General features: G+C 48.1%; 1 protein-coding gene across 1 annotated transcript in view; it reads right to left on the bottom strand.

Annotated features, from left to right (window-relative positions):
- The window catches only part of PREX1 (phosphatidylinositol-3,4,5-trisphosphate dependent Rac exchange factor 1), a 1,235,108-nt gene that overhangs the window by 41,920 nt on the left and 1,169,963 nt on the right, over positions 1 to 23,225 (bottom strand). Inside the window, exons 33-34 of the mRNA XM_069651281.1 lie at positions 3,204 to 3,303; positions 2,814 to 2,957 (exon numbers count right to left, since the gene is read on the bottom strand). Coding sequence (XP_069507382.1) covers positions 2,814 to 2,957; positions 3,204 to 3,303 — 244 coding nt within the window. The remainder of the gene's footprint in view (positions 1 to 2,813; positions 2,958 to 3,203; positions 3,304 to 23,225) is intronic.

The following is a 23,225-nucleotide window of genomic DNA, read 5'->3' as shown; positions in this document are numbered from 1 at the left end:
TTGCATGTAATTAATGCATAAAGACATGAACTATATGCACAATAATACAGTCGTGGCAGCTCAGTCTGATGAGAATGCAAGAATCGCTGGGAGGGGGGCAGAAAACCTTTTTAAAACAAAATAAATATTTTGACGCTTTTCTAGAAAAACAAGTAAAATAGTTTTTTTATTACTTTTACTTTTTTCATTCAAAATGTCAGAGGCTGTTTAGTGTGGGTCTTGTCAGTTGTGCTTAGGTCTCCACAGAAAAAAGTACTCTGTCCAACTCTAAACTATTCTATACCTGCCACTAAATACAAAGAACTAAAAATACAGGCTAATGATTGCCTTCTCCTGTATTCTGCTTTTCAGCAATGTCACTTCAATAAGGAATTCGTAGATAGTTCTTGTCAATTACTTTGAAAAGTTCACGCAGTTCAAAATTGGAGTTCTTTAGCCTTTCCATAGTGCTCTTGACACTTTGCCTTCCCCTTCGGATCTTCCTGCTCGCTCTCTCTCTCTCTCTCACTCTCTCATGATCCAATGTGCTCATTATTCTTCCTTGGAACAAAGTCCACTTTCTTCCCTGGATGAAGCATTTACTCACTCTTCATAATGTTTACTCAATTTCTTTGTACAACTCGTTATAACGCGGTCAAGTATCGGGGCTCCATAAACAACCTTTACTTGCTTTTCACTTTTTAGAGTTACTGGGCCGAGGATGATTGTATCAGTAATGATCCACATTTAATTCTATCTATTTGAGATACTGGGAGGAGTACAGTTGCACCAGTAAGGATTCCCTCTTGACTCTTTCTCTTCAGTATTACTGAGATAACTGTTTGTGCCGGAAATTATTTTTACTCTTCGCTCTCTCTCCCTCTCTTCTATATTAATGGGACTAGCATGATGGTGACAATAATGATTCTGGACTATCTCACTCTTTTCAGGGTTACTGGGCAGAGTATGTTTGCACCTTTAACTGTTCACACTTGATTCTCATTCTCTTCAGAATTACTGGGACTAGTAGGATTTTGCCAGTAACTATTCACATGTGACTCTTGTCTCTTTCGGGTCACTAAGACAAGTAGGACTAATTATTTCGGTGTTTCCTCCTGGGTGTCACGGTATCCCAGTTACCTTTCTGTCTTGGGCTTAGCGTCACCAGGCCTCTTTACGGGATGGGAAACTATTCACAATACTTCAGGATGGCTTCACTTGCTTCTTTGGTCTTCTCTCTCCCTTCACACCTATCACAAGGTGTCAGAGATTCCATTGCGTCTGCGTAGTTGTCGGATTGAACAGTCCACCCCTCCTGAGTCACGCCACCACTTACAAATATCTTGCTTCTTTGGGATTTCTCAGTCCCAGCTCCTCCTGCCTCCAACTCTCTTCACAGTCACCTTCCACGCCAACTGGTATCACTCTCGATCAGCAGAGTTTCTCGCGGTCCTCCAGTTTCCTCAGCAACACCTGCTGGAATCTCCTGGGCTTCTCTCCAGGCAAAGCAGGTTTGAAACTCCTGGGTCTGCCTCTCTACTTCAGCTTCTCCTCTTGTATTACGTGCAGCTTGACCTTCCCCAGCGTTGGATTCCAGTCCTTCTCTTTCTCTTGAGTAATCTGTATTACTCATTCTCTTCTTAATATTTCATGCTGGAGTGATCTGTATTACTCTTGCATTCTTCTTCTTTGGGGAATCATAAAAATGTGCTTCTCCATAGTATACGACTGGTTTCACTTCACAGAAACAGATATTGGCCTGGCTTTGGATCAAGTACATCAGGGAGTTCCTCAGTGGAATGGCAGTCCGTGTCACAATGGGGGAAATCTCTTCTGGTGAGGTCCTGCTTGCCTCTACACCTAGGGAGGGTTTTGCATAGCGGGCTTACCTCCCTAGCCTCACAGGGAAACCTTCCCCCTGGGGAGAAGTGACTAAATCCTGCAATTCGTCATAATGATAGGATTGAATTTGTAACAAAATTCATAGGCGAGTTGGAACCAGAGTGGATAAACTTGTAAGGGAAGCGTGTGGGGATTTGAAGAGTTTCCATTCTCTGGCAAGCTCTCAAAAAACAACAGGAAAGGAGGGGATAAACAATAGTGGTTGCGAAGGTAGTGTGGGCCTCATGGGAAAAGGGCATGGGTCTCTAACCATTAGTAAAAAGAAATACTGGGGTTGCATTACAACAATAAAATTCAATCCCTATTTCCACCAAGAACCATGGAACACGTAGTTCTCTTCCAAAAACCCCTACCCATCTGGAAACCAATGGCAAATATACATTGACAAAACTAACAGTTATACAATGTCAAGTGTACCCTTAAATGCCCCCATAAATGTTATGCCATGACTACAGAACAACAAAAGTTCACATCATTGCAAGCAGTAATCACTGAATTTCTCACTAGAAAAAAGAGGGACACTTAAAACAAAAAAGTAAAGCAAGTCACAAGTTTGTGTTAAACCTTGGACATATGAGTCTCCTTCCATTTAACTGATGGCAACCAATTGTAAATAAATAAACACAATGTTCCTCTTCCTCTAATTTTAAGGCCAGAAACTCAAAAGCAGGGGAAAATGGGATTACTAGGTTGATGTGTACTCACCATCTACCATTATCCATAACAATAGTTTTGGATCCAGTAAGTGTCATGCGTCAAACCCCAGAAAGCATTACAGAATGCAACAGTAGGTAATGTGCAAAGACGTGTTGTGTTATTACACCCAGACCACTGTGGCTCACCCATCACACAAGCATTAACATAAGAAAACATGAGTTCTTTGAGATTTAAGTGATGACAATACACACATCAATGCGGGCGAATGACCATACCTTTTGTAAACAGCACAGAATGAAGCTTTAAGCTTCCCCCGTTCTGAAACCTGGACGACAATTTGGAGAAATGGAAGCTGTCGAGGTAAAATATAACTTTCAAGGACTGCCGGCTTCCTTCTGTGTGGTAGAAAACATTTGTGTCTGCAAAGGCAAAGAGGACGACACAGGTTCAGAAGGAGGCCTTTATTGGTCGGAAAGCGTGCCATTTGGGCATACGTTTATAGAAGCCAACATTTCTGAGACAGAGAGAAAAGTTATTATGGTTGGTGCAGTGCCCTGGGCTATCCCAATGACTGTCACGAGCGTCACTGTACAGCCCCCGCAGAACGGCGCCCACATGCAGGAAGACTGAAAAACAACCACGGGAACAATTGTACGGGTCCTTACTTGGAACCAGGCTTTCGTCCAGCTGCTTGAAGTAAAAGACCACCTTGTCGAGTTCAGAAAGCGTAACACTAACATCTTCAAGCATGATGCGCTCCTCCTGCTATGGGGAAAAAAAAAAAGGAGTATCATATTCTCGTGTTCTCACTGATGGCATAATGATCTGTTATAGTACCTTATAAGTAAAGCATTGCAGGGTCAAGTCAAACCTCCCCTCCTCACTCCTGGCCTCAACCACTCAACTCCTCCTTCTTTGAGACTTCAACATCCACCTGAATGCCTCCTGTCCCCCCTCTGGACTCTTGCGACCTCTGCGACTCTCTCTCACTCACCATTCTCCCCTCCGGCCCGACTCACTCTGCAGGTCACACTCTCGATGTTCTGATCTCTTCAGACCTTGCCCTCTCTGTCCCTCTCTCCACTCCTCTCTCTTGGAGTGACCACTTTCTCCTATCCTCCCACCCCGCCCTCCCTACCCCGCAGGCCAAGCCACCTCAGTCACTGCCACCCACCTTCTCAGTCATCCGACCCATGAAGCGCGTGTCAGTTGAGGCTTTCGCCGCCACCTTCTCACCCCCTCCTCCCGCCCTGGCTGACTCTCACCCTGACACAGCCCTCTCCACGCTCCACTCTTCTATCTGATATTCTTGATATCCTTGCCCCTGTCATGAGAATCCGCCTGAAGCCCAAAGTCAAGTGTAACTCCTGGTATGACTCTGACCTTGTCACCCTAAAACGCAAGTGTAGGGTGGCCGAGAGGAAATGGCGTGTTTCAAGGTCATCCTCTGACAAACTGTCCTGGCGCCTGCTGCAAAGGCAATACCGGCTCTCCGTCCTCACCAAGAAGAGAGCTCATATCCAAGCCCGCGTCTCTGCGGGCTTGGACTCTCCTCCTCTCGCCCCCCTCCTGCTATTCCCTGCTCTTACTCTGGCCCTTCTGCAGCCACCCCTCCTCTCTCCATCTATGCCTTTCCCCTTCTCTCCTGACGAGGTTTCTAGACAAGTCCGATCTATGAAAGTCTCATTGAAACAGGTTCACCCCTGTTCCTCCAAAACGATCAAGGATCACATCGACTCCCTGGCTCTTGCCCTGGCTGATTTCTGCAATCACTCCTTTGCCACTGAGTCTTCCCTTCCCCCCTGAAGCACTCCCTGTGCACCCTCTTCTGAAGAAACCCTCTGCCGACCCCCTCCTGCCCGGCTAACTATCGCCCAATCTTCATCACTCCCTTCCTGGGCAAGCTCCTGGAGAAACTGGCCATCTCCCAGCTCAATCTCCACACTGAATCTGTTGGTTGTCTTCATGACCATCAGTCTGGCTTCAGAGCTGCCAGAAGCACGGAAACTGCTCTCCTGAACATCCGTGAAGACCTTCTCACCAACCTGGACTCCAACAACCCGTCCGTTCTTCTCTTGCTTGATCTCTCTTCTACCTTTGACAATGTCAACCATGCCATCCTGCTCAACCGTCTCTGTGATAACCTAGGTATCACTGGTCAGGCTCTGGCGTGGCTGACTTCTTTCCTCTCTGACCGACCGACCCCAGGTCCAACTTGGGTCCTTCCTCTCTGACATCTTTTTCTCTACCCGTGGTGTCCCCCAGGGATCCAACCTCTCTCCCTGGCTGTTCAACCAATACCTGGCACTCCTTGCCCACCGCATTGCTGCTCTCTGTCCAACTTTCAGTGCTATGCGGATGATACCCAGCTCATTTTCAGGCTACCCTCAGCCTCCTCCTCCTCTCCCTCTTTCATCTTTGACTGTCTGTCTGACATCCAGGAATGGTGTGCCGCCAACGACCTCTGCCTTAATGCCAGTAAGACTGAGATTCTACTCATCGGCACACCCACTCCCTCCTTCCCTGCAGCTCTCTGGCCGGCCTCTCTTGGCCCTCCTCCCACTCCCACCTGCAAGGCTAAACACCTCTGGGTCATCTTCGACTCTGCACTCTCCTTCACCCCTCACATCTCTGATGTCTCTAAGAAGTCACACTACCAGCTGCACCTCCTTAGAGGTATTCTTCCTTTCCTCTCCTTCCCCCAGAAGCTCACTGTCTCCAGAGCCCTGGTCCTCTCTAAGCTGGACTATTGTAACAGCCTCTATCTAAATCTGCCTGCCTCCACTCTCCGCCCTCTGCAACTTATCCAGAACAGGACTGCAAGACTTGTCCTTGGCCACAAGCCCAGGGATCGTATCTCTCCAGGAATGAAATCTCTACACTGGCTCCCAGTGGCTGGGAGGATTAAGTTAAAAACCCTCTGCATTGTACACAAGGCCTTCTGGGGTCTGGGGCCGCAATACCTTCAACTCTCTCTTCCTAAATATCTTCCCTCTCGAGCTCTTCGCTCATCTGCCTCCAACTCCCTCAGGGTTAGTCGCTTCTCCAAGCAACGAGTTGGTGGCAGAGCACTCTCTTCGGCAGGGGCCTCTCTCTGGAACAGCCTTCCTGCCTCCCTGAAACTCGAGGAGAACCATCTCCGGTTTCGGAAGCACCTCAAAACCTTCCTCTTTGCTTCTGCTTTCTCTCCTCCCCTCCCCTGCTGAATTCCTGACTGAAATTGCACTGGTTACCTGCCCCCTTTCTGATCTCTGGCACAGGCCCCGTCAATTGCCCACCTGCACTGCCTCCCCGGCAACCCCTGCACCTTGGGACCGTTTTCTGTATCCCTGCAGTCCCCCTACCAGCACTTATGTCTGCACTTCCTTGCACTTGCCACTAGCTGGCTGTTTTATTTGTTTTACTTATCTTATTTATTCCACTTTCCCATGTACTGCACTTTCCCCTCTCCCTTTCCCCGCGCACTTTTCCTCACCCCCTTCCCATGCACTTGCGCGATCTGAATGACACCTGGCCTAATAGGATCGTTGTCTGTCCTCCCTTTGTTTCTCCCGACTTGCCTCGTCACGCCTTGAAACACTTGTGTATAGGCGCGTTATAAATTCCATATAATATATCATACTAGGAGTGTTCCGAAACCCAGAGTGGTTATGATAAGATAGCTCATTTATATTGAGCTAAATACCCAGAGGTTTCTAAGCGCTGACCTGGGGATCGAACCTGTAGTGCTCCATGTCGTCTTGCTTCCAAGGCGAGCATGTTACCCCCGAGCTATCCTCCCGGAATTGCGTCAGCGAATGTAAGATTGAAAGAGCCGGGTTCACAAAAACGTTTTCTCCACTCTGTGTGTGCATAGCATACACAAGTGCAGAAAACACCCGTGCAAGATGCCTTGCACATCCAGATTCACATCTGTGAATCAGCCTACCAAAATACCGCCAGCAGGGCGTGTGCCACCTAGGTAACACCTACACATAAAAGTGCATCCTGAGTTACAATGAACATCTCTGCTGCACTGTCCCCTGAACGTGGTCTTAATCCGAACCCAGTGACAGAGGACACCGCAAAGTCAGGGGTCTTTCAATATCTCCGGCGAAGAGGCAAAGATAAGGTAGGGTCCGAGTGGGCAATGCCCAGAAAAATCTGTAAATGGCCACTTAGCAGCGCTGTGTGGGCATTTACAGATGTTTATGTCATTGCGGTGGACCCAGCTGCATCAGCTTCAGGCAGCGCTTGTTAGTCAATCCTGGCTACGCCTCTGCCCTGGCATCCTTTCTATGTCCCAAACCGAAATGCTCATGCTTTGCATTAACCTTTCTATTAGGTTTTCCACCTCTCAAATAATATATAATAAAATCAAGTTTAGCTATAGGACTTCAAGCCAGATTTCTCCCACTTCGAATCACTGTAAGAGTAGCTGCTAATACCTAATGTAATGGCAAAACAAAGGTGATGGCTGGAAGGTTTAGACAATCTTAAACACTGGCATTGCTCTGGGCAACCCTCTGGGCAATCCTCCAGGCTTGTTCCTACCCCAAGGATGAAACATATCTGGGGTTTCTTGTGGTCTCATGCAGAAGGGATGGGACCAATCAGTTCAGGTTGAACTATCCCTTCAGCCTGATTTGCATATGGTTTCCCCCTTTCTGTAATGGCTTGGCAGATTAAGGATATTCTGGAGGCTGCCCAGAACAATGCCAGGGGTTAAGATGCATTCTAAACCTTCCAGCCATCACCTCTTTTGTTGTGCTGAAGCCACCGCAAATGGGATGGGTTTCACCCAGACTTGCGTCCCATGCCTCCTGGGCCTAGAGACCTAAACTATACCTCATTGATGACACCCAATGAGAATAAAACATGTTGATACCACAAACAACCTTAGACCAGGTTTGGTCCCACCCGAAAAGGGGCAGTCCAGCTGCAACTGCTTGGTCACGTCCCTTCGGCACGAGACCACAAAACACCCCGGACATGTCTGGGGCTGTTCATAGGCTTGAACTGAAGAGATGTGGCCCAGAAGTTCTAATTCCCATGTGGTCTTTGCTCATCTGTAAAGAATTGACAGTCTAAGGAACAAGTTACTTACCTGTAACTGTTGTTCTCCAGCATGGGTCTGGCATGGATTCACATGCTCATGAATATTCCCCGTCGTCAGGCTGGGAATCCTCGGTAAAGAAAAAACCAGTATCAGTTTCGTTTCTGATCTGTCTTTCGTAGTAGTAACCAATCACTGGTCTCTGCGTCATACTGACCACAGCCAATGACTGCCCTCTACCTAAGCCCCGCCTCTGGCAGCCATCTTCAGATTTGGAAGCACGTGAAGTGGCAGTATGACCAAGTGAAGAGCCCACAATGTAGGGGAGGACTGGCCGCGAGGCCCTCCCCACCTGCAGCCTTCTCCCCAGGTGAGGACCATGACTCGGTGGGCGTCCCCTCATGCCACCCGGGCCCAGGTGGAGGAGGGCTCACCCGCCGACGACATTGCCCACACGTATCCGTTCCCTGCATATACCAAAAATCAGTTAGGCCTAGAAGCCATCTTGTCTAGCAAACATGGCGTGAGTTCAGCACACTGTAACGAGGCCCCCACCTTTGGAGGGCCTTTCACGCATCTCTGCCGCCGCAGTAGCCCTGGTAGATCCGCTGCGAGCGCGTTCCCATGAGAAAGTCGGGTATGAGCTAACCCGAGATGCTAACACTGTAACATTTTATCGTTCACAATGTAATATTGCACCCTGCACGACCTGGTCCGCGAGGCCGGGGTGACGGGAAAAAAGCTGAAGCATCACTATCTGAAGAAAGTAGAAAATAATTCAAGTATTGCTATTAACGAACTACCTCTGTTTAAACAGATCCTGTAAACTGTGAATAAGCCATAAGGATGTAACGTTACATGATACCACCCCAGGTCTGGACTAGTGCTGCTATAACCACAGAGAAAGATGTCGACCAAACGTGTAGCCTTTATCTGTATAAGTGTTCTTTCAATTTTATGTAGAAACCTGAACTCATATATGTTTTCTTAATCACCCAAAGCGGCGAGCATCAATCTCTGTAGGCCATAACCTAGAACTACCTCGTGTAACGTCTAATGTACATAAAATAATCACACCATGTAGTAAAGATAATGTTAGGTAATGAAAAGGTACTCGGACCGACTGTATTAAAGAAATGTGTAACGAAATTGAAATATATATGTGTGTTTAAATAACATCAAAATAAGGCAGAACATTATAAAAGTTCTGCATTCAAAAGTTAGCAACGCACGAGGAAAAAACCTTTGTGAATATATGCAAGGCCATTCTCCCTCCCACCCTACCAAGCCTGCCAGATAAAGAAGCTAAGGCATGTGCCGCGCTCCCTCACCTCCCCCAACCAAGCTGGAGCCGCTTCAGAGAGTCAGAGGCCCCGGTACCGCACCCAAGGCCACAGCCCGCCACCTGTGTTATTTACAGCACGGTAATAAACCCACGTTTGAATCCACTGATCTACCAGCACCCTCTCGTAAATTCCACAACCCCCCCCCTAGACCACCCCAAGAATCATGACCCCGTGCAAAGACGACCCCCATCACTGGGACAAGACACAGAGACCCATTTATATAATAACTTCTAACGCGGCAGACAGACGTGTATCATTCGGCTCAGGCCCCGGAGCCCAGCCCCTCGACCTAAAATACCGGTCAATAGGACACAGGTAAATCTCACCCCAGCCGACAACCACCGGACCTCTCACGAGGTGCATTCCTCATGTGTTGCGTTTATTTTATAAGACAAACTGCTGAGCGATTTATTGATGAACTTAGATGTCGTTTCTTGAATAACTGCAGTGTGCATGGCCTAGGGCAAACGAGTCAGGAAAGGTATTCATCTTTGTCACAGGCTGCCCCAGCATACCAACACCGCTCGGATGACCTCAAGCTGGCCTGCCAGGCCCAACCCAAACCCACGAGGCTGACCAGTGACGTCCTCACGCCAAGACCAACCACGCTGCAGCAACACCTATAGTTAGTCGACGCCACCCAATCCCAATTAACTTGTGCCCCCTATAGTGTGTAGGTTCTGATGACGTTTTTTGTATTAGAAATACGCCTGTCTTTGCTATTGTCAGACAGAGCGCTCTCGGAGGTTGCAGAGTTCTTTGCATGCCCTATTCTTTGGATAAACTCCCACTTACGCTCACCCGCACTCTGTCTTGGTCTTATTCCCATTACGGGAGAGTCCCTTATTGTCTCTCATTGCGGGGAGGATCGTGCTGAAATTGGGGGCGCTTCCTTTCAGTGGTGACCCCGATAGCGTGATATCTCCAAATTATTTTTCCTAACTCCTTTTTAACGACCCCCTTGTGGCACGAGAATCTCCGGTCGAGAAGGGATACGCACGGTGAGCCGGCTCCGGGAGGCTGCCCGCCAACGGCGACCGGCACAATAAGAAGTGCGCACTCAATGAGAAAGGGTACGGGATCCCGATTGGAAAAAAATCCCCTTTGAGTGCCGCTCGCCGGAGCCAGGGGCTGACCGTTGAGTTACCGGTGACACTGCCTGGACGGACCCAGTTTCGGAGACTATCGGTTCAAGACGGGCACGTGAGTACTGAGTGCGAGCGATCGTAAAGGGGAAGGGAGGGGAAATTGTGAACAGAAGAACGGGGACAGGTAGAGGAGAAGAATAACGGGGGTCTACTAAAGACGGGTCTTGAAACTTTCTTTATCTTTTCTTTGCATATGGCCATTAGGAGTAAGAAATAAGTGAAGTGGTAGAAGTGACGGAAACCTAGCTCCGAAAGGGGGTGGAAGGCGGCGCCGCATAGTGCTATCTAAACTAGTACTGGGAATATATGAAGAAGTAAGAAATAAGTTATTGGTGTCTGGCAAAGGGAGACACCGGGAATATTTTTTAGTGATTGCTACTCTCTCTATTTCTTTTTTCCATTCCACGGGGCAGGGGGAGAAAGCGAAAAGGGTATAAGATAAATATACTTGTGGAAGAACTATAAAATAGGGAGCACATTTGTAGGAGTGGGGATTAAGTAGTGGCACGTACAGACGTGAACACAATAACCTTAGCAGAAAAACAGGGACAGCTGGCCAGGGAGGAAAGGGAGGAAAAAAAGACGAGGTGTGAGTGGAAAAGCATTGTGAAGGGTGCGCGCACCGTGTGAGTATTGGAGACGAACGGTTGACCGCGAGGTGGTGCCAGAGAGTGTTGGCCATAACTAGTAATTGATCAGTTGCAAGTGAAATCACATGAGAGTGTATGGGAATGGGAAGGAGATGAGCTATGGTGAGTGAGAAAGGATTTGCGCAGTGAATAAAGTTGGGTGATAATTTTTGAGACGTCCGCTCTTGTCTGTGCCATAAAGGTATACATACACATATCTACACCTAACTAAAAGTAAAGAAGGTGGACACGGCTGTGTTAGTGATTTAGAGTATGGGGGCAGAAACTCCCTTGTCACATATTTGTAAGAGCTTACCGGGATACGCTGAACGAATAAATAAATATCACGATCAATGGGTAACAGAATTGAAAGGGGAGGGTCTGCCCCAGATTTGGCCCGAGGGAGGGTCTTTTGACAAAAGCGTTCTTGATATGGTACGAGCATGCATTAGCCTCAAGTATAAGGGGAAACAATGGCAAAATAGGAAGGAGATATTAGACCTCTGGAGATTGTTTGAGGAAGTACCCCCACCCAAAGCTCCGGCACCAAATATTGATCTACCTTCCACCACAGATAATCCACTGATGATTCCAAGAGAGGAAAAGGAACAGCTAAGTACAGAACAACCTGCGGAGGTGATTAGTTTGTACCCGATATTACCTAAACCAGCCCCCGCAGCAGGATATAGCGACCCTACTTATGTGCCTCCCCCCACAACTGGTACACCACAAAGACCAACAGCCCCCCCGCCATACGAAAGCACCAGAGAGCGCGCCCAGGGAAGCACACAGAGGGTGGATATAGAGAAGCTAACGAGTGACTTAGAGTCGAGGCTTACTGTGGCAAGGGATGAACTCTCAAGAATAAAAGACATATGTGAGCGCACGGCGTGCGCCCCTACACAATCAGGACGCACGTCTAGAGCGTTGAGCGAAAGTAGACAAATTGAGGAAGGATGGAAAAAGGGGGAAATACTGTTCAGAATTGAGGAAGAGCCGACACGAATAATAGAGGTAGGAGCAGTAGAAGGGAGCATTGGTGATGTATCACGAGAGAGAGGGATCAGAGAGGACTTGTTATGTGATGTCAGAGGAGGGTTGGATGAGAGTGATAGGTTGAGTATGGCAGTGGGAGGGGAAAGCGAGGAGGTGGACGGTGCATGTTCGCTAGGGACTATAGACGACGAATGGATGGGACGACTAAGAAATAGGGTGGGGAAGATGGCGTCATTGGAGTCAGCAGCGACTAAGGAAAGGGAGGGTGCAACTGCAAAAGGGAAGTTACAACTTCCATTGATACACAGAGGGGGGGGGAGACCAAACTATATACCATGGGCTCAGATGGATAAGGCTAATTTAATGAAATTATTGCCCCAGCTGTCAGGAGGGGCGAGCAAGTGGATATATGCATTTGAGAAACATACCGCCGGCATACCGTTGGCAGTAGGCGATGTGAAAAGCCTACTAGTAACCGCAGTAGGAGATCAAGCGGACAGAGTATGGGCTAAGGCTGGTTTCCCGGCCGTGACGTTAGACTGTGACCGCCATGATGGGGCTTCCTTTAATACAGTACGAGCAAGGGTGTGGGACGCACTGCGGGAGACATTCCCAGATACCCCTGATTTACAGTCAGTAATGCAATGTACAATGAATGACGGGGAGGATGCTATGGATTACATTCTCCGGGTGCAGGAGATGTGGAGAGCGGAAACGGGCACGCCCTGGCACCAATCCACATCTCTATTTTATTTTATCATTAAGAGAGGGCTCCCAAAAGAGGTGCAGAAGGCACTCGATAAAATAGCGGGCGTTGAGGCAAAGGGGTGGCCAGAGATCCAAAGTATAATAGTGCACCATTGCAAAAGGATCAGAGAGAGAGAGAGGGAAGTAGCACAGAAAAGGTTGGCAGACGAGGCAAAGTTGGTACAATCAAAGCTAGTGAAGGTTGCAGCAGCGGTAGCAGGGCTCCCACTCATGAGGGAGGGAGACGAAGGAGAGGAGGGGCAAATAGCAATACAAGGAAGAATAGCAGCAAATTGGGCAGGACAAGGACAACGACAGTGGACTGAGCAGGAGCAGAACGGAGGTCCAACGTGGCAAGAGTGGGCCCCAAGAGGGGGAAGAGGTGGGTACAGGGGCCGAAGAGGAGGACAAGGGTATGGAGGAATGGGAGGAAATGGGTGGCAGGGTCCCAGAGGTCCACAGGGGAGCTGCTGGAATTGTGGGAGATGGGGGCACTACTCAAGAGAGTGCAGGAGCAGACAAAACAACGGGTTCCAGGAGACAGAGCAGTACGGTCACCCCCACCCAGGAAGCCCCTACGGCCTCCCCATGGGACAATACCAGCAACCAGAAAATGTAGGACAAAGAAGTAACGCACAACTACACGGACATCAGTACAGAACACAAAACCACCCACAGAATAATGACAATATGCAATACACGCCAGGTAACACTTTCGCCACAGTAGCTAATGGAGCGCCTGCCCCCGCACCTTACAGCGGGGTGTCAGTAGTTTCGGGGAACATTTTTGATCAAGGGGGGGCAATGAGACACCCCGCATAGGACAGCCCACAGAGAGCACTTGCGTGTCCAGTACTATCCACGACCCACAATGCATCAGAGGAACCATTGATAGGAGCGCAGATAGGAGACAAGCAGTTCATATTCATGGTGGATTCGGGAGCGGAGAAATCATGCATTAGAGAGGGCCGGTTCCCGTTATCTAATAGAACGTTAGAGACGCAGGGGTTCTCTGGGGCTGTAATTGAAGTTCCTTACACAGAGGCATTGGATGTGACAGTGGGGGGTAAAACAGTGAAAGCACCCTTACTGTACTATGAACACTCTCCCATTAATTTGCTGGGGAGAGATCTCTTAAGCAAACTAAATATGACAATATCATTCACAGGGAGCGGTATCGTATGTTCGACGCCAGGCATATGCCCCCTCCGCATATTAGCAGTAATACACGGCCACACAATCATGCAAGAGATCAGAGGGTTACCAAGAAACGAGGAGATGTTTGTTGAGGGCATGAGAACATTGGCTCTCATAGTACCAGAACTAAAAAGGATGGATTGGAGGATTCCAGCCGAATTCCTATTCCGCCCCATAGCAAGCCCCGACACTGCTCCCGGGTCAGTGCTATCGTTGGATTTACACGCAGTACACGTGTCAGCAAACAGAATATGTGTGATTGGCGTTGACATGGAAGGATGTGAATGGCGGACAGTACTGTGTACAAATGCAAATATCCCACTGAGGGAGCTCTCGGACGAGGAGCTATTTTCTGACACTGAGACAGATGGCGAAATAGTGATGGAACTAGCAATGCCGTGCGACATTGTAGTTACAGCCAGAAAAACTAAAGTTAAATTAATGGCAGTAGTAGGAGCACCACATACATTTTTTGATGATGACATGAGGTCAGTACCCACTAACCTATGGACAAATGGCCCCCACGATGTGGGGTTACTACATGGGGTTCAGCCTGTGGTAATAAAACTTAAACAGGGAGCAATCCTACCCCGGGTAAAACAATATCCATTGTCACGCGAAGCAGAAGAAGGGATCAGAGAGACAATAGATGCACTGCGAGCACAAGGAATAATAGTGCCCTCAAACTCCCCATGCAACACATGCATTTACCCGATTAAGAAGGCGAAGGGAGGTTCATGGAGGATGATACAAGATTTACGCCCACTCAATGATGTGATTCAGAAGGAGTTCCCTTTAGTCCCGAACCCGGCGACAATACTGTGCAACATTCCGAAAACGGCATCCCACTTCACAGTTATTGACTTGAAAAATGCATTTTTCTCGATTCCCTTAGCAGAAGAGAGCAGGTACTTAACAGCGTTTACACTAGGGGGGAGGAGGTTCGAACACTGCAGACTACCACAAGGATATTGCGAGAGCCCAAGCATATTCAACAGGGTACTACATGAAGATCTGGGGAATTTGTCTGTAGAAAGCACAGTGATTCAGTACGTTGATGATTTATTGGTTTGTGCACAAACTGAGGAGGAGTGTAGAAAGGACTCAATAACACTCCTGACATTATTGGCCAATAAAGGGTACAAGGTGGACAAGGGGAAGTTACAATACTGTCTGACAGAGGTCCTATACTTGGGACAGCTGATATCAAAGGATGGCAAGCGGATCATACCAGACAGGGCACAGGCGATTAGAACAGTTGGGGAGCCCAAAACAGTAAAAGAGATGCAGAAATTTCTGGGTATGTGCAACTATTGCCGAGCATGGATATTGGATTATGCAGCGTACACAAGGCCCTTGTTACAGGCACTAAAAGAAGCACAGCAGGAAAACAAACACATAGAATGGACAGAAGAGATGAACACAGCATTTAACTCACTAAAAGAGCTGATATCAAGCGCTCCAGTACTGGCAAATCCAGATTATGGGCGCGAATTCTTCTTATTTTCACACTGCAAAGGAACACTGATGACAGCAGTACTAACACAAAAGACATCGTTAGGGCACAAACCACTGGCTTACTATAGTGGCACCCTGGACGCAGTAATGCAAGGTCATTTCGCGTGCGAGCAATCCCTAGCTGCAGCCGCGTTCGCTATTGAAAAAAGTGCCACGATAGTGATGGGCTGTCCTGTGACACTGTTTGTGGAACACTCACTCTTTGCAATATTAGAGCGATCAAAGAGCACATTGACGACACAGCGCGCCACAGCATATGAAATAATACTGTCCAGCGCAAACATCCACATAGTAAGATGTAAAACAGTGAACCCGGCCACATTCATCACAGAGGCGTGCACCGTAGAGGACATGCAGAACCACAACTGCGCTACGTACACAGGTGACGAAGGTCAGGATCAAGTGATTTTTGAGAATGCCCTGAACGAGGGAGAGGTGTATTTCGTGGACGGGTCAGCATCAATAGACATGGAGACAGGAGAGAAACATGTGGGTATGGCAGTTGTACGGTTAGAGGAGGATGAATACGAGACACTAGTGCAACACCGCCTCCCATCACACTATTCAGCCCAAGCAGCAGAACTAATAGCGCTAATAGAAGCATTGCATGCCGCCAAGGGGTGCGCAGTGACAATATATACAGACTCAGCATACATGACAACAACGGTACACGGCGGGTTGGCACGGTGGGGGCGGAGAGGGTTTCGACGAGCAGATGGAACACCGGTTCAGCATGCAGAATTATTGAAAGAACTGATTGAGGCCCTGCAAGACCCCACGGCAGTGGCCATCGTAAAATGCCAAGCCCACACCACAAATACAGATTTTATATCTTTGGGGAACGCGGCAGCAGACGCCGCTGCCAAAGAAGCTTCGTATTTACAGAAAGGTGAAGTAGGAGAGTACATGTTGCACCACACAGCAAGCCAAGAGGTCCCCACAGGATACAACATGATGCCCACACAGGAAATAATAGAGCTGCAAGAGGGAGCTAGTGCAGAAGAAAAATTGCTGTGGACTAAGAGGGGATGCAGCAAATCGCCGACTGATTTATTGTGGCGACAAAAAAGTTCAGGAAAAGTGGTAATGCCAGTTACATTGTTAGAAATAGCATTTCAACAACTACACTTTCGCGCACATAACGCAAAGCAACACATAATGGCGGACATACAAGAAGATTGGTTTGCACCTTGCCTCCATGAACACATCACAAGGCTGGCTTTAGAATGCACGACATGTCAGATTTACAACTCAGGTATGACATTGCGCACACTAAGAGGAACGATACCAAAACCAAATGGCCCATTCAGAGAGCTCCACATTGATTATGTAGACATGGGAGAAAGATGTAACGGGGCTCGCTACATGATTGTGGTTGTATGTCCATTTTCGAGGTGGGTGGAGGCAGGCCCCTGTGCGCGCCCTGATGCGAAGGGCGCCGCGAAGTTCCTAGTGCGGGAAGTATTCCCGCGCTGGGGGATTTGCGAAGTTATTCGCTCAGACAACGGCACGCATTTTGTTAATGAACTATTCAAGGAAGTGACTACGCTATTGGGAATAAAGCACAAATTATGTTCGATTTATCATCCTCAAAGTAATGGCGTAGTGGAAAAGATGAACGGTCTGTTAAAAAGCAGATTGTCAAAACTGTGTTTTTCCCTTAAAAAGACCTGGATGTACTGCCTGCCTTTGGCCCTGTTTGAGTTACGAAATCAGCCAAGTAAAGACCACCATTTGTCCCCGCATGAGATCGTCACGGGAAGGAGAATGCACACAGCGCATTCGCCTCTCCGTGAACGTTCTGATGCACACAGAAGTGCAGCGATATTGGGAGAGGAGTTCACAGAGTACTTGAAAAAACTGACACGGGCAGCGCGCGTAATTGCGAAGCAACTAGCCCCCCCCTCTACAAGAGAGGAGGGGAACACAACAGAAACAGAGACAATGCCTGAAAAACCATTACAACTAATGCCTGGTGACCTTATATATGTCAGAAGTTTTGTGCGAAGGTGGAATGCGCCACGTTTCCATGGCCCTTATGAGGTAGTGTTTTGCACACCCACAGCAGTAAAGGTGAAGGGCCTACGATACTGGGTGCATTTGACAGACGTACGCAGAGCCTATAGCGCCGTGGAAAGTGAGGTACAGGACGAGGCACAGGCAACTGCGGACAATGAAGTTGTGCAGAATGAATGATGGGAATTTTGTGTGCATTAAGTGATGAACATTGAACGCGACTGGCGCACGACAAGTGTACTGAAATAAATATGTATATATATATATATATATAATTTTTTACAACTTTTGAAGGTTTTTGTGGTTTTTTTTTTTTTGGTTTTGGAGAAGTTTTTTTTCTCTCGACTTTCCTTTTTATATATGAAATAATGTACGGATAGTAATGATTGTAAAGTTACCTTGTCTGTGGACACACCCCCTCCCTCACCCACTCCCATACTTTGTCGAAACAATGTCACAACGTTAGAAATGTTTACATGCTTGTACTTAATGCACTTTTATGTTTCAAACAGGATTTACTATGGCATCGAATGGGCAGCCTGCAACTAATAGATTTGTTAGATTTAGAGAAATGTTAGTAGATAGATTGACATATTCATACGAATGTGGTTTATCAATGTGTGTTATTGTGTTCTTCATCTCAATATTTTGCCTGGTGACATATTGGGTCATAGCGTTCATCTCTATCGAGATGAACGAGGGGGGAGGGGGGAGTAACACCACCCTTGCCCCTGGCACGAATTCAATTACAAGTATGAATATTAAAGAAGGTGATTTTTTGGTCTGGGATGGATCACACCTTGTATGGGGTTACTATACTGCACCACCCACTGCTGCCCCGTCACAATCAAGAAATAAAGATATGGAAAATGACACAATGTCCCTACCTGAAATATATAACAGCCCCACTACCCTTCCCGCCCCGATACAAAACAGCGATTTGTTGTTTATTGAGGAAAATGGAAAAGTAATTACGATGACAGAACACAAGTTCCTATATGAGGAATTGGAAAAGGGGGGTGGGAATGAGAAAGGGGGGCCTATTCTTTCACCTATCGAAACTAAAAGGTATAGGAGGAGGGAGAGAAGTAGGCGAAGAAGAGAGACAAGCAGGAGGGGGTATGATGAGTATTATGGGTTAGGATTAGACAAGATGGAAGACCCACGACACCCCCACCAAGCAAATAAATGGTATGCAGATATGAGTACAACAGCTAAACAGACAACCAATGAAAGCTGCTATGTCTGTTCGCTCATCCCCCATGCATCAGGTACACCCAAAGTGTTGTTGCCAAGAGAATTGCCCATTGTGGATGCCCAATGTCTCCTTCATCTCACACTGTGTAGAATAAAGAACACCTTCCAAGCACACGATGTCTCTTTCAAAATGATACAGGACAACAAAACGTGCTATTCAAAAGCGTCTGGAGTGGTCTGTCTTAAAGAACCTTTCTTTGCAATACAAGGGACGCTGTTTTCCGAAAACAAATGGAAAGATGAAGAAGTACTGTGCAAAGCGGAAGCACTGAGAGGTGTCCAACCAGACAAGCTGCGGTGGATGGAAAAAACGTGCTTACCAATATGGAAAGAACACATCTCTAAACTAACATGGGTAACAGCGATGGAGAAACCCTTCAAGCTACAAAGTGAAATACAAAACGAACTATGTTTCAAGGGAGAAGGAAAAGTGGCAATGGGAACGAATAAAAACTGTAACAAGACTCTCACCATCCCAGACATGAAAAAAGGAACAGCAGCACTAATGGACACATACTGGGTATGCGGGAATCAGGCTTACTTGCACCTTCCCCAGGCATGGAGTGGCAGCTGCTCAATGGCCACTTTGCATTCGGCCCTAATGGTGATTCCAGAAAGTCACGTCGACGAAAATAAAAGGACGCAAGGAAACGTGAACAAGGATGCGACGTCTCCCACTGCAAAAGCGCACCTCTATGTCCTGTCCTCCGGAGGGAAAGAAGAGGAGCTATCACGGAACAAGCGAGCATCAAACTACATATCACAAGCATCATCCGATTTATTGGCACAGATCCCAGACAGGTATCGCCTGTTCAGCTCCGTGGAAACATTTTTTGCCTCACTAGTTTCAAGTGTCCAAGCAAGAGCAAATGCAAAATGGCTCCAGATCACACGGTGGGAACTGATTCAGCTGGCCAATGACACTGAAGAAGGGTTCAACATAATAAAGGTGGAACTACGAGCTCTGCGACTAATGACCATGCAGAACAGGTATGTTCTGGACCTGCTAACAGCGATCGATGGAGGTGTTTGCCGAAAAATAGGAAGTGCGTGCTGCACGTTCGTACCTTCTGAAGACGCAGAAAATGGGTCCCTGTCCCACGTCATTGAAGCAGTACATAACCTGGGAGAGAAGATGAAGCTGGAAGGTGGGGCTAAAGATAGCTCATGGTTCGACAATATCTTCTCCTGGGTTCCCTCATGGCTTGGAATGGCGATGAAGTTCTTGATACCAGTTGTGGTGGTCCTCCTCGTGGTGTTCTGCCTGTGCCAGGTGGGCCTCCGATGTTGTGCTAACGCAGTCCCTAACGGTGCAATGATGATGGTGACAATGGGCAACTCTGGTGGTACAATTAAGGCGACACAAGAAGTACATGTACAGACAGGAACAGATAACACTCCCAGGTACCAGTTAGTGCCTATGTACCGTGATAAGTACATAGTAGATAAACTATGGCACACCACTATCAAAGAACCACGAGACGTGGAACTGGAATGGTATGAGGAGGTCTGGGTAGACTTGGAAGAAACTGGTGACTGTATATATTTAACATGTACACCAGATGAGTATGCTAGAAGAGGTGAGAGCTTGAGGGGGGTATGCAGAGCCTGGATGCCTAGAAAAGGAACACCTGCATGGGATGACGCAGTGATAGAGGAGCAAGAATGTAGAAGATTAGAAGAGCTAAAGAATTCGTTACTTTAGTAACGAAAGGGGGGAAATGTAGGGGAGGACTGGCCGCGAGGCCCTCCCCACCTGCAGCCTTCTCCCCAGGTGAGGACCATGACTCGGTGGGCGTCCCCTCATGCCACCCGGGCCCAGGTGGAGGAGGGCTCACCCGCCGACGACATTGCCCACACGTATCCGTTCCCTGCATATACCAAAAATCAGTTAGGCCTAGAAGCCATCTTGTCTAGCAAACATGGCGTGAGTTCAGCACACTGTAACGAGGCCCCCACCTTTGGAGGGCCTTTCACGCATCTCTGCCGCCGCAGTAGCCCTGGTAGATCCGCTGCGAGCGCGTTCCCATGAGAAAGTCGGGTATGAGCTAACCCGAGATGCTAACACTGTAACATTTTATCGTTCACAATGTAATATTGCACCCCGCACGACCTGGTCCGCGAGGCCGGGGTGACGGGAAAAAAGCTGAAGCATCACTATCTGAAGAAAGTAGAAAATAATTCAAGTATTGGTATTAACGAACTACCTCTGTTTAAACAGATCCTGTAAACTGTGAATAAGCCATAAGGATGTAACGTTACATGATACCACCCCAGGTCTGGACTAGTGCTGCTATAACCACAGAGAAAGATGTCGACCAAACGTGTAGCCTTTATCTGTATAAGTGTTCTTTCAATTTTATGTAGAAACCTGAACTCATATATGTTTTCTTAATCACCCAAAGCGGCGAGCATCAATCTCTGTAGGCCATAACCTAGAACTACCTCGTGTAACGTCTAATGTACATAAAATAATCACACCATGTAGTAAAGATAATGTTAGGTAATGAAAAGGTACTCGGACCGACTGTATTAAAGAAATGTGTAACGAAATTGAAATATATATGTGTGTTTAAATAACATCAAAATAAGGCAGAACATTATAAAAGTTCTGCATTCAAAAGTTAGCAACGCACGAGGAAAAAACCTTTGTGAATATATGCAAGGCCATTCTCCCTCCCACCCTACCAAGCCTGCCAGATAAAGAAGCTAAGGCATGTGCCGCGCTCCCTCACCTCCCCCAACCAAGCTGGAGCCGCTTCAGAGAGTCAGAGGCCCCGGTACCGCACCCAAGGCCACAGCCCGCCACCTGTGTTATTTACAGCACGGTAATAAACCCACGTTTGAATCCACTGATCTACCAGCACCCTCTCGTAAATTCCACAACCCCCCCCCCTAGACCACCCCAAGAATCATGACCCCGTGCAAAGACGACCCCCATCACTGGGACAAGACACAGAGACCCATTTATATAATAACTTCTAACGCGGCAGACAGACGTGTATCATTCGGCTCAGGCCCCGGAGCCCAGCCCCTCGACCTAAAATACCGGTCAATAGGACACAGGTAAATCTCACCCCAGCCGACAACCACCGGACCTCTCACGAGGTGCATTCCTCATGTGTTGCGTTTATTTTATAAGACAAACTGCTGAGCGATTTATTGATGAACTTAGATGTCGTTTCTTGAATAACTGCAGTGTGCATGGCCTAGGGCAAACGAGTCAGGAAAGGTATTCATCTTTGTCACAGGCTGCCCCAGCATACCAACACCGCTCGGATGACCTCAAGCTGGCCTGCCAGGCCCAACCCAAACCCACGAGGCTGACCAGTGACGTCCTCACGCCAAGACCAACCACGCTGCAGCAACACCTATAGTTAGTCGACGCCACCCAATCCCAATTAACTTGTGCCCCCTATAGTGTGTAGGTTCTGATGACGTTTTTTGTATTAGAAATACGCCTGTCTTTGCTATTGTCAGACAGAGCGCTCTCGGAGGTTGCAGAGTTCTTTGCATGCCCTATTCTTTGGATAAACTCCCACTTACGCTCACCCGCACTCTGTCTTGGTCTTATTCCCATTACGGGAGAGTCCCTTATTGTCTCTCATTGCGGGGAGGATCGTGCTGAAATTGGGGGCGCTTCCTTTCAACAACAGTTACAGGTAAGTAACTTGTTCCTTCTCCAGCATGGGGTCTGGCATGGATTCACATGCTCATGAATAAAGAATACATAGCAGTACCCACATGCACAACCACGGGAGGTGGCAAAGGCTCAACATTAAGCATCACATCAAACTCAACATTAAGCAATCTTACCTCCTCACCAGGCTCACCTCAGGCGAACAGGTTGCGCAGCACTGCTTGGCCGACCCTGGACTCCTCCCTGGAATCCCGATCGACGCAGTAGAATTTCGTGAAGGTGTGCGTCGACCTCCACGTAGCAGCCCTGCAAATGTCCAGCAGGGGCACACCAGATAGGAACGCCGTGGTAGCTGCGATCGCTCTGGTGGAATGTGCTCTCGGACGGCCAGGCAGCGGTCGGTTTGCCAACCGGTGACAGTACATGATACAGCCGGAGAGCCATCTGGAAATGGAAGCCTTCGAGAGAGCCTTCCCCTGATTGACAGGTCCAAAGTTCACAAAGAGTTGTGACGTCTTCCGAAAACACTTTGTGCGATCCACGTAGAACTTCAGCGCTCTAGCCACATCCAGCGAGTGCAAAGTCCTCTCAGCCGGCGACGAAGGCGACGGGAAAAACCCAGGCAACACCAAGGGTTCGTTGAGATGGAATTCCGACGGCACCTTGGGCATGAAGGAGGGGTGCGTCCTGAGCACCACCCTCGTGTCCTGAAAAGTCAAGTACGGGGCCTTGCAGGAAAGGGCCTGGATCTCTCCCACCCGTCGTGCGGAGGTGATGGCCACAAGAAACGCTGTTTTCCACGACAGGAACTTCAACGGGGCCGAGTGCAGAGGCTCGAACGGAGGTCCCATGACCTTGGTCAGCACCACGTTGAGCTCCCACGCCGGGGCCGGAGCCTTCACCGGCGGGAACGATCTGAACAGTCCCTTCATGAACTCTTTCACCAGACGATGAGACCACAAGGACGTCCGCCCCGTGGTTCTAGTGTATCGGGAGATCGCAGAAAGATGAATCTTGATGGACGCGTGTGCCAGTCCAGCTTTGGCCAGCGTCAACAGGTACGGCAGTACTTGGGGAGCCGTAATCCTTAGAGGGTTAATCTTCTGTGCGTGGCACCAGACAGAGAACCTCTTCCATTTGTGTCCGTAGCATTTAAGA

The sequence above is a fragment of the Ambystoma mexicanum genome, chromosome 3p (genome assembly GCF_040938575.1).
Source record: "Ambystoma mexicanum isolate Mex_15411 chromosome 3p, UKY_AmexF1_1, whole genome shotgun sequence".
In the NCBI taxonomy this organism is placed as follows: Eukaryota; Metazoa; Chordata; class Amphibia; order Caudata; family Ambystomatidae; genus Ambystoma; species Ambystoma mexicanum.
The sequence above is the reverse complement of the archived record's forward strand: the minus strand, read 5'-3'. Positions and strand labels throughout refer to the sequence as shown.